The sequence below is a fragment of the Drosophila willistoni genome (genome assembly GCF_018902025.1).
Source record: "Drosophila willistoni isolate 14030-0811.24 chromosome 2L unlocalized genomic scaffold, UCI_dwil_1.1 Seg168, whole genome shotgun sequence".
NCBI classification, from domain to species: domain Eukaryota; kingdom Metazoa; phylum Arthropoda; class Insecta; order Diptera; family Drosophilidae; genus Drosophila; species Drosophila willistoni.
The window spans coordinates 10,066,845-10,079,085 of record NW_025814047.1 but is presented as its reverse complement, the minus strand read 5'-3'; the positions used below and the strand labels follow the sequence as shown (position 1 = coordinate 10,079,085).

Genomic DNA, 12,241 nt, shown 5'->3' with positions numbered 1-12,241 from the left:
CATATGTAAACTGTTTGCAAGGGTATAAAAAATTTACCAGTTTTACTTTTGGTGTTGACAGTTAAATTTAATTAATCGATAAAATCAAGATAAAATAATATTTTGCGCGAGTTCCAAAAAGTTTTTCTGGTATTTTGTTTACAAAATACAGATACATTTTAATGTAAAATGTTTTATCTACACGCGCATATATGTATATAAATTCTACATTTTTCCTTACACTGGGATTTTTTACCTCGCAGTGGGATTTCTCTACCTTATACTGGTTTTCTTTGCGTGACAACAACAAAAACAGTGGTTGTGTGTGAAAAAGATGGAAGAAATGTTCGTGCGAAAAACTAAATAAAAAATAAACGCAATAATGCAAGGGAAAGTGCAAAAAATTCAAGCCTGACGCAGACTGCAAGAGAGAAAAAAAGAAAGAAGAGAATAAAACAGTTTCGGCAAACGCAAACCAAAACGCAACGAAAAATAGTGTAGCCACGCATTGCAAAGGCATTATCCTTGTCGTGATTCTCTGTTACCTTTAGCAGCGGCAGCTGTGCCGTCTGCGCGTGTGTTGTCCTTGGGTGCGAATTTCACAAAAAAAACTCACAATGCCGCCAGCCTTAATTGCAATCTCCGAATTTGTGGAGGAGACGCGTTCAGACTACAATTCCCCAACTACCTCCACATTTGCTTCCCGCATGCCAGATTTTCGTCAAACAATCAGCATATTAGATGAGGTAAGCAAAAAACTTAAGTGGGCACAGGATCCAAAAGCGCAATTCTAATTGCATGTTTTAATTTCAACTGGAACTCATTTAATGTTTTACTGTATAACATACAGTGAAATAACTTTTGTTCGATTAGAAAAAGCAGGAAGAAACGAAAAATACGCCCACTTTAATGGAAAAGCAACTTAAATTGTTTATTATTTAACTTGGCTAAGAGCCAATACTCACTCTGATATCGATAACGTTGCCGTCATTAATATTGATGCAAATTTCTAAATACAATGTATATATGTACATATGTACATGTATGTATTTATGTGTATTCTTAAATCAATGTAGTACATCGCTGGTCATCGGTCCCGCTGTGAGCTTTAAGTGGGGAGTTCTTTCTGCCTCACAAATTTGTGGCAAAATTTCTGTTTTTAGTCATTGCAACCAGCTGTTGCTCCCTTCCATTTGCTATTATTCAGTCCCCTCGCTGTTATTTTGCGCTTTTTTGGTGATAACAAATAATATGTACATATGTACATATGTATCAATATGAATTCCATGTAGGTATGTACATATATACATATGTACATGTCTTGCTACATAGTCAACGCCGGAAAGGCCTTCACGAGAAAGCATATTTTCCTCTATAATAAAATTGGCCGCACCCACTTTAAATATACTAAGGTCTCTGCTTGACCTGAAAAAGGTACTACGAGAGAGACTCGTTTGTTAATTATAGTAATCACTTTAGTCACGTTAGCCCAAAAGTTAAATTTAATTTAGTCTGTACTAACGATTTTTGCTTTTTGACATTTTATTGTATTGAGCGCACAAAGCACTTTCCAACTCTACTTTGCAGTTATCTTTATTGCAACAAACCAAATTTGCGCATCCTGTAGTGTTTTTGTTGTTCTACGCATGACTAATATTTGCACAATATATAAACTACTATAAACATTTCCAATTGCAATTGTGAATAGCTAGGAATTGTCGATTATTGGGCACAAAATATAACAAGTTAATCTAATCTACATACATATCGAGAAGTGGCTTTCAAATGCTGTTCTAGTATGTAGACTCTTTTTTTTTACCTTATAGATATTAATTTATATTTCATTTTTTCTTCAATATAATGGCAAAAAATTAGGGAAGAAGCTTGGTTTTTTTTTTACATACAGTCAGCAAAAAAAGTTTAAGTAAACGAAGGTTTACTGTATGTACATGTAATGCTAGTTTTACAAATCTTCAAATATGTAAATAGTGATCATCTGTTGTGGCACATACAACCCACATCAAAATTTAAGACCATGATCAGATCATAAGACACATTAGTGTGAAGATTGCTGGAGCTTGATATCCACTTCAGTATGTCATATTTATTAAAATAAGATCTATGTTTCATATTAGAACTTAAACAACTACTATTGATTCGAACATAGTAGGTTACAGCCACGTATGTATATACATACATATGTATATACGTAGGATGGTATCAATCCGAAATCAGCTTGCTGATAATAAAAGGCAGTCGGTAGAAAAATTAAACTAAAATTAATATATTCAGATTCGCAAGAGTATATTTAGTCTGAATAACATGATTGTCAATTGGTCCGTAACCCTTGCGAATCTGTAGACGTCGAATCATAATTTGTATGTTTGTTAAATTTAAAGCGCCTGGAATTTGATCGCGAGGGGTTAACCAAACTGAAGAAGGCGGTTAAGGCCATACATAACTCAGGAAACAGTAAGTTTTATTGAATATTAAAAATAATAATATAACTAATTTCATTTGTTCAAATCTTTAGCCCACGTAGACAACGAAATGTTTATGGTGCGCGCTATGGAACGTTTAGGTGGAAAGGTGATTGACCAGGATGAGCCAGACATTGGCGCTGCCTTTCTTAAATTCAGCGTTGTCACTAAAGAATTAAGTGCATTGATGAAAACTCTGGTAATTAAAAATGTACAACTATCGCGACTATTATGATTTGATTTCGTCCGATGAAGAGATGCTGGCGTTCTTTGAGACTATATCTTTGCGTGGAAATGAATTAGATCTTTAACATAAAAAACAACAGCATCAACATCAACATTGTGTATTGAATACAGCGTATACTAAGTTTATTCCTTTTTTGACCGATTATACATTCTATCTGGATTAAATATTAAAACTTTTATTAATTCTTTAATTCTCAGCAAAATTTAGGTTTGGTAAATTTTTACAAACTAACTATTTATCTCCACTTTACAACATTGCAGATGCAAAACATAAATAACATTGTAATGTTTCCGGTAGACTCTATGCTAAAAAGTGAACTTCGTGGCGTAAAAGGTGATATGAAGCGCCCCTTTGATAAGGCGGCTAAGGACTATGAAGCTAAGTTTATTAAAATCGAAAAGGAAAAAAAAGCTCAGGCCAAGGAGGCTGGAATGGTACGGACAGAAATCGATGCCGCTGTTGTGGCCGACGAAATGGAAAAAGAGCGACGCCTGTATCAGTTACAGAGCTGTGAATATCTTTTAAAATACAAGGAGATCAAAACAAAAACAGGCATTGAGTTGCTGCAACACTTTATTGAGTATTATCATGCTCTAAACAAGTAAGTTCCGCAGTTTGAGTTTAGGAGAAAGATATAAGATTGTTAGTGCCAATGTTGTTTTCGTCTACTGCAGTTATTTTAAAGATGGTCTTCAGACTATCGAACATTTTGGCACTTACATTGGCGACCTGAGCGATAAGCTGCATGTGATTAAGCAGAAGCAAGACGAAGATCGGAGAAGCTTACTAGATTTGCGAGCACTGCTGCGCAGCACACCTGATTTTGAACGTATGGATAATATGCCTACCGCAGAGAGTCGAACCGGGGGAGTTGGTTATTCCCTGCATCAGTTGCAAGGCGATAAACACCACGGAGTGACGCGGCAGGGTCATTTGCTTAAAAAGAGCGAGGGCAAGGTGCGCCGAGTCTGGCAGAAAAGACGGTGCCGTGTGACCAGCGATGGGTTCTTGGACATTTTCCATGCTGATGAGTCCAAGCCACCAACGAGAGTTAACCTTTTGACCTGCCAGATTAAGCCTGTGCCAGATGACAAACGTGGATTTGATCTTATTAGCTGTAAGTCCATTCTGCATTTTTAAATTAATTATCTCATTATATTTTTTTTTTTCATTTTGCAGACAATCGTCCATATCACTTTCAGGCTGAGGATGAGCCCGATCAAAAGGCCTGGATGGCAGTTTTGGTTAATTGCAAAGAGAAAGCACTGACCAAGGCCTTCCAGCATGCCAATCCACAAATGAGTCCCAGCTTGGTAGAGTTGCAAAAGACTGTCATCCGTTATGTGCAACTGCTTCCTGGGAATGATCGTTGTTGCGATTGCGGTTCCCGTAATGATGTCACCTGGATAAGTCTAAATTTCGGTATTCTCGTTTGCATACAGTGTTCGGGAGTTCATCGTGATCTCGGTGTGCATCATTCCCGTATACAAAGTCTGACGCTGGACAATCTAACTACGGCCAATTTATTAATTGCAAGGGCTATGGGTAATAGTACCCTTAACGACATCATGGAGGCTAAACTGGTTAGAGGCAAACTACAGCATGAAAGCAGCATGGAAGAACGCTATGATTTCATAAGGGCCAAATATGTGGCCAAGCGTTACGTTATGCGGACTTGTTCGGACGACAGTGATCTGAGATGCGATTTGGAACAAGCAATCGTAAATGCAGACATGAGCCAATTGCTTCAAGTGTGGGCTGAGGGAGCAGATCTTACCTGCTGTCTTCCTAGCTCTGATGCTGGAGAAACGTCTCTTCATTTGGCTGTGTTAAGAGAAATGGGCTCCACTTTGCATATAGTCGACTTTCTCATCCAAAATATGTCACCCAAAGGCCTAAACAAGTCCACTAATCCTCCAGGCCTCTTAGATGTGACTGGAAAGAATACAGCACTCCACCTATGTGCTTTACATGATCGGAGAGAGTGCATGAAATTGCTATTACGATCAGGAGCCGATTTTGAATTAAGAAATTCACAAAATAAAACGGCGCTGGATATAGCCAAAGAGATGGGACACAATGGATGCAAGGAGCTGGTAAGCAAAAACGAAAAGTATTTGTAAGTAACATACCCTTAAGTTTATTTTCTTACAGATTGAATGTGCCATAAAGAGAGAGAAGAGCGCTTTTGATCACATTAATACGGACTGGAATCTGCCCAATGAGGATGGATCCACGGATTTCAGTGACGATGAGACGGTTATAGATGAGCGGGTGGGTTAGCAGGCCGATTTTCAAACTATGTCATTAAATTTATTTTAATTTTGATTTGGCAGAAATCTCGTTCTCGTCCACCAAGTTTTGCTGGTGGGGATTCGCCTGTTTTACGCTCTCGCTCTTCTACCTGTGACTCCATACAGTCCAGTTCTAGTCCTGTTGCCAATTGTCCGAGCCGTCAATTTACGTTGCCCTCGGGCTTGCCTGCCTATACCCAATCGGCTGGCACTTCGCCCAAACAGCATATTAATGTGGGTCAGTATTTAGGCAGTGGAAGTAATGTGGGCACAAATACTGGAAATGGCGGCTCAAGTCCCAGTTCTGTCTCCAGTCAGAATATGCGCGGTACCAGAAACAGCCTAACCATGCAAAGCGATTTGACGGGCCATATAATCGGAGCTCGAAAATCCACATCAACAGCGAATATGAATTCACTTAAAAAGCGTACTGCACCAGCTCCACCACCGGGAACTTTGGGTAGTACTTCATCTAGTTCATTTTATGGAACGTTACCACATCCCCCCAGGCATTCTCAGAATTTTGACACCAATCACAAGAATCAGTCAGTGGATGGGGTATATGGTACGTTACCTCATCTACGCAGTATAGAAAGTAGCCCAAGAGTTGCTGCTGGCACAGGATATCATGTCTGCCAGGATACAGGCGGAGGCATGGCCGGGAATGGTGGCATAATACCAGTCTTGACTACATTCGGACACAAACGTTCACCGAGTGGGGAATCGCTTAATCGTAATATACATCTAGCAGGAGCCAAGTTAGTATTGCCGCCCACTGGAGAACTCCCTACATTAAAACATATAGATAAATTGGCTTTAGTACGACCCAAAATACCACCACCAGGACCACCCGCAGGTTTAATTAACATGTATTTCTCTCCAGTGCATTACTAATTAATAATTACTTTTGAACAGAGCGGGAAATTTCTAATGGTCAGTCTAATGAAAGCATCAGTTCCATGGACGAGGGACCCATTGCTCCACCGCGTAAGGTAAGATGTCTGGACTCGCTGGTAAATCCAGAGGTTACAGATAGAAAATTAGAGCACCAACACTTTCAATCGCCAATTTCAATCTCTGTTGTTTTTTTGTTTGACCCAATACACCTATTTCAGCGCAAGCAAGACATCTTGTTGAGATTAGCCCAGTCCAGCGAGGAGACGGTAAATGGCAGAGAAAAAGAAAAAAATAGAACAATACTAGAACCCAATATCGGCACACCGTTGTTTATGTACGCTTGCAGTTAACAAAAATCAGTCAGTATACTCTGGCGTACAGACATGTTTAACTAAAACCAGAGGGCCGTGGTTAACTTCGGCTACGCCGAAGTTGCAAGTTCTTGCAATTTTTTTCTTAATCTTCCCTACCCTATAGCCGTCAACGAAAAAAAAACTTTAAGCTTAGGCTGTAGCTTGCGGTTTTATCGATTGTTTATATGACAGCTATATAATTTAGTTATCCGATTTTGATCAAATTGGGCATTCATTAATAGATACATATATAAAACTGACAATAATTGATTTTCATCAGGCTTCAGGTCAATTTGATTTAATAAAAATAAATGAAGTAAGTCTTCTCGCCGACTTAGGTATACCATACACCAGTAAAACAAATATTTTAAATTTATAATAACAAATGCATTTACGTATTTTTCAAACATTCTGTTCGCATGCTTTTTACAAGCATATCTTAGTATCTCGCTGACTCAAGCATTCGAGCACCCTAGCGCCCCACCACGGTCAACTACGACCTTAGGGAAATACGTTTATATGCATAACTTGGCTATTTATACCATGCACCCATAGGGTAATGGTATATTAAAGTCGCCAAAATGATGTAACAGGCAGAAGGACCCCATAAAGTATATATATTCTTGATCAGGATCAGCAGCCGAGTCGATCTAGCCATTTCCGTCCTTCCGTCTGTATAAACCCGCAGATCTCGGAGACTATAACACCTAGAGCCACCAAATTTGGTATGTAGTCTCGTGTAGTATGCAAACGTATAGAGTTAATTGGAATTTTGGCCACGCCCCCAGAATTTTCATAAAACTGTTTTTCTCAAAAACTATAACTGCTAGAGACATCAACTTTGGCATATATACTCGTTTAGTTAGCGCGCTGAAAATAATTGTTCCAACTTTTTGCCCTTCCGCCCCCCAAATTTACATAAAACAGATTTTCTTAAAAACTATGAAAGCTACCGACATTAAATTTGGTATGTAAGCTACCTTAATACACGCGCAGATATTGACTATTTAAAAATTTTGCCACGCCCATTTTTGCCCCTGCAAATTAAACAAAACTGATTTTCTCGAAAACTAACAAAGCTAAAGTCACCAAATTTAGTATGTATTCTGGCTTAGTATGCGCGCAGAATATATGTATTTTAATACGTTGCCACGTCCACTTCCGCCTCCATAATTTAGAAAAAACCGATTGTCGCTTGCAATTTTTTGACCATCGCGATCAAATGTGGCAGACTAATAAATCTTATCTATTTCTACCAAACTACCAAATTGAAATCATTGAAATCGGAATAGAAACATGCAAAATATGCGTATGAACGTATTTTACTACGCGGTCCATAATGGCAGAATTGGCCGTTGGCTAGTGGTGGCGCTAGAGTGTTGCTCGTGTGACGATCTAGCCATGTCCGTCCGTCCGTCCGTATGAACACCTTGATCTCAGAGACTATAAGAGCTAGAGCCACCAAATTTGGTATGTAGTCTCGTGTGGTACGTACAGACTGATTTGCGGAGCGGTAGAGGCTGTGGCGAAAATCTGAAACAAACTTGATAACTGTACGTACCACACGAGACTACATCCCAAATTTGGTGGCTCTAGCTCTTATAGTCTCTGAGATCAAGGTGTTCATACAGACAGACGGACGGACATGGCTAGATCGTCTCGGCTGTTGATGCTGATCAAGAATATATATACTTTATGGGGTCGGAAAAGTTTCCTTCTGCCTCTTACATACATTTTGGCGATTTTAATATACCATTTCACCCTATGGGTGTATGGTATAAAAACCGCAATTTCTAATTTTATTTTTGGAAACGATATATTTGGTTTGCGCATCGGCAACCGTCTTCAGGGCAACTACAAGAGTACAAATGACATTTAAAAATTATGCGAAATTTAACTATATTGTAACATACATTATTTTATACGTCAGCACCGTTCGACGTAGAGTTTAGAACTAATTTTTGTCAAGTAAATGTCTGTATACATATGTGGGCGCATTGTCGGTGTCAGTCCTAAAGTTAGGTCGTGTGGCGTTCGGAGTATTGATAATTTGTAGCATCTCTTTTGTGGTAGTGTTGCTTTCAACTAGTATACCTGCCTCTTCAAAATTCGGTGCTTGGCCACTAGTTGCACAGTGTGTCAATAGTGCTGTTTTTGGTGTGTCTGAAAAATGTCTCATTATACCCTTGCAGAGGGTATTATAAAATTGGTTCTGATGTTTGTAACGCACAGAAGGAAACGTTTTCGACCCCTTAAAGTATATATATTCTTGATAAGCATGAGAAGCTGAGTCGATATAGCCATGTCCGCCTGTCCGTCCGTCCGCCATCTTAAGAGCTATCGGGATGAAACTTGATATTTGAGCTAGGAGGAGCAGATAAAGTATGAAAATTGTCAGGATCGGACCACTAAATCATATAGTTCTAAAAGAAACATTTTCATAGCAATTGGAGTATCCCCATGAAATTTACTAATATGATAGTTTCAGATATAAAATATCAGATCCCGAAATCAATCAGATCGGATAATTATAAACAAGTTACAGTCAATAGAAATCGGCTCTACTACGTAATGACGCAATGGCTTGAAACCCATAGAGCAGCTGAACATACGCATACACACACAGACGCAACGCTACGTAAACTGTATGTCAGGGCCCGGCACAAAGAGAGCGCTAAAAAAGTTAAGTTGTATGTGTGCACTTGCTTGTATGCGTATGTTGCTTTACACTGCGAAAAATGAAACTTCATCAAATTCTGATTCAAATCAAGAAATCGAGTGCAGCAAATAATCTTATGCAAGAAAAAGATAGAGAAAACAAAGCAGCGTTCAATTTTTGCATGTGTGTTCTCTCAACAAAGCGACATAGATCTGCTTGCGTCGAAATGCTGAGGGAAACTAAAACCCACCCTCTTGCTCATGGTAATTTTGTGTGAGGACTTCGGCAGCCGTTCGGTTACACGCATACGATGTGCCGAACGTGTTCGTCCCCCGGGGGATATGAGTGCCGGGCTCTGCTGTATGTGTATGCGTGTCAATCGCAGCAAGCAGCATGAGGAAGAAGAAGAAAAAGAAATGAAAATAATATTTGGAAGGTTTTGTCTAAGCATTGATGAATCGATGATACTGACCAAGAGTGTGAAACATGTAAAAATATTATGGCCAAGGACTGCAAGGGTATATAAACTTCGGCATAGCCGAAGTTAGTTTCTTTGATATTTTTTATAGTTGGATTTGTGTTGTGAGATCCTAGTTTTTTATTTTGATTTGGTCGTCCCTATATATGTATATCTTATTACATGGTATGTTTCCTTGTCAATTGCATGGAATTTCTTGTATCACATTACTTCTATTTATCGTCTTTATCTTAAATTTTGTTTTATTTAATATATGATTGAGGGTATGGTCAGCTTTGTGTGCTATTTTCATTTGTCGTGACATTCCAAAAATGGTCTTTCTGACAATTAACGTAGACATGTGACAGATAAGTAACTCTTTCCATTTATAGTTTTGTCGGTAGGTGATTTATGTTTTTTGAATAATGTCTTGATTATGTTATCTCAGCATAGGAAAAAAACGAAGATATTGATCAATGTTACTGTTTATCGCATATTGTTCCTATGGGAGCTATATGATATAGTCACCCAATCTTGATCAAATTCGGCACAGTAACTGTGATATAACTGACAAATGTTTAATTTGAATGCAATCGCGTTAAAAGAAACGAAGTTATTGACAAAAGTCACTGTTTTCGACCGATCATTCCTAGGGGAGCTTATTATTTAGTCACCCGTTATAGAAACTAAACAATAATTTTTTTTATGACAATAGCTCAGAAAATAACGAAGTTATTGAGAAAAGTCACTGTTCGTGAGTTTGCCATATGTATTGGAGCTATCAGATATATAGTCCGATCCGGCTTAATCCGAGATATACAAGACGTGCATTATATACAAGCCTACATACAAAATTACTCTGTACCTCTAAAGGTCTAGGAGGAGTTTGCATTGATTCAGACGGACTGACGGACATGGCTATATGAACTTGTCTCGTCGTGCTGATCAAGAATATATATACTTTATATAGTCCGAGATGCTTCATTCTATGCACTTCTGACCAAAATTAATGTACCATTTTGCAAATAAATTATTAGGCACATGTAATCTCAAAGTGCAGCATATGGGTCTCAAAACTAGAGTAAGAGAGTACTTGACAGACTGTCAATGATATTAAAATATACTTAAACAGTATTATAGCATATGTTGGTGCTGTATTAAAAAGGTATAGTGTATACAAGAACATTGATTCGATGTATAAATTACAAGAAAGATTACAAAGCTTAAAAATTATCTGCAAGGGTATATTAAAATTTTTTTTATGTCTAGCTTTGCATTTACATTGATCATGTGCAAATATCGCATTTCTGGTACACGCCCCACGCCCCCGGAATTTACAAAAAACAGATTTTCTTAAAAACTATGAAAGCTACCGACATTAAATTTGGTATGTAAACTAACTTAATAGACGCGCAGATATTGACTATTTAAAAATTTTGACACGCCCATTTCCGAAAACTAACAAAGCTAAAGTCACCAAATTCAGTATGTATACTGGCTTAGTATGCGCGCAGAATATATGTATTTTAATACGTTGCCACGCCCACTTCCGCCTCCATAATTTAGAAAAAACCGATTGTCGCTTGCAATTTTTTGACAATCGCAATCAAAATTGGCAGACTAAAAAATCTTATCTATTTCTATCCAACTACCAAATTTGATTGAAATCGGACTAGAAACATGCAAAATATGCTGATGAATTGGCCGTTGGCTAGTGGCGGAGCTAGAGTGCTCGTGTGTTTGTAGTTTAAAAGATAGCATATGGTATGAGGCATGTTAAAACAATTTAATAGACATACATTTGGTTTTCGAAATTTTAAATATTTGTTTCACCTGGTGTATGGTATACCCAAGTCGGCGAGACGACTTACTTACTTCATTGTTGCTGTTGCTATTTGTTCGTTCTATTTTACTATTTGTGCATTTTGAGATAAGTTTTTGGTTTATGCTTTTAACTTTATGCCCACTTACGCACCATATATCTGTACTAAATGTTTCATTTTTGTATCATATGTTAACATTGATTGATATATTAAATAATATAATATATATTGGTAATAACTTAACATTGATTGATACAATAACAACCATTTTGTCCTTTATCTCTTTAGATAATAAATCAATCGGCCAATTTCACTGACTATGAGTCCTGGCACACAGACATGGACAGCTCTGGTGGTGGTCTGGATAACTCGGCTGAGTCGAATATCTCTTCTAGCGACAATGATCGCCTCAACTCCTCGCCAGATAATCAAACGAAGACTGGAAAGATAAATTTAGTAAGTATCTGTTAGATAATATTAAAGTAAAGATTGTTTTAATGATTATTGCTTTGTATGCAATCACAGAATGCTCAGCGTCGTTGTCGTGCGTTATACGATTGCGTAGCCGATAATGATGATGAACTGGAATTCAAAGAGGGCGAAATTTTGATTGTACTCAATGAGCGAACCGACGATGAGAACTGGATGGAAGGAATTATCGAAGGGCAGCCAGAGAGGCGCGGCATGTTTCCCGTTAGTTTTGTTCACATGTTGCCTGATTAAGGCAAAACAGGTTGACAGAGATTATATATTAGATTATATACGTACGCTTAAGTGCGTTATATGTATGTTTTTTAAATTGTAATATTTTTTGTATTATATACGACATGCATTCTATTTATTACACAGTCCTTGTTTTAATCACAAGCAAAATATAAAATTATGTACATTAGTCCCACTCATCATTTCGGTACAGTAGTTCAGTCTTGATCTATTATTATATAACTACTTTCTTTATAAAGTAAGCAATCCTGCTTTTGTACGAAACTTGTTGTCCTAAATAATTAATGTAGGAAATTATAAGGATATTTGCTGAAATACAAAACAAGAAA

The 12,241-nt window shown here is 37.8% G+C and overlaps 1 protein-coding gene across 2 annotated transcripts; it reads left to right on the top strand.

The window, feature by feature from the left end:
• The first annotated feature begins 283 nt into the window (after positions 1 to 283).
• LOC6652460 (arfGAP with SH3 domain, ANK repeat and PH domain-containing protein) lies at positions 284 to 12,033 on the top strand. Of its 2 annotated transcripts, XM_023181001.2 has the most exons (12): positions 284 to 725; positions 2,379 to 2,451; positions 2,513 to 2,658; positions 2,967 to 3,307; positions 3,381 to 3,823; positions 3,886 to 4,802; positions 4,861 to 4,980; positions 5,043 to 5,856; positions 5,916 to 5,992; positions 6,116 to 6,163; positions 11,478 to 11,645; positions 11,715 to 12,033. In XM_023181001.2, exons 1-12 carry the CDS (start codon positions 597 to 599, stop codon positions 11,910 to 11,912), a joined length of 3,474 nt encoding a protein of 1,157 aa, XP_023036769.1. In that variant the 5' UTR covers positions 284 to 596; the 3' UTR covers positions 11,913 to 12,033. The 2 variants fall into 2 exon arrangements, with proteins under 2 accessions (XP_023036769.1, XP_002074594.2); XM_002074558.4 differs by lacking the exon at positions 6,116 to 6,163.
• Positions 12,034 to 12,241: the final 208 nt, after the last annotated feature.

Bases quoted from the DNA above. Each gene is read 5' to 3' on its own strand.
- LOC6652460 (XM_023181001.2), top strand. From the start codon at position 597: ATGCCGCCAGCCTTAATTGCAATCTCCGAATTTGTGGAGGAGACGCGT. The intron at 3,308-3,380 runs GTAAGTTCCGCA...CGTCTACTGCAG, and splicing joins TATTATCATGCTCTAAACAA to TTATTTTAAAGATGGTCTTC. The intron at 4,803-4,860 runs GTAAGCAAAAAC...ATTTTCTTACAG, and splicing joins ACAATGGATGCAAGGAGCTG to ATTGAATGTGCCATAAAGAG.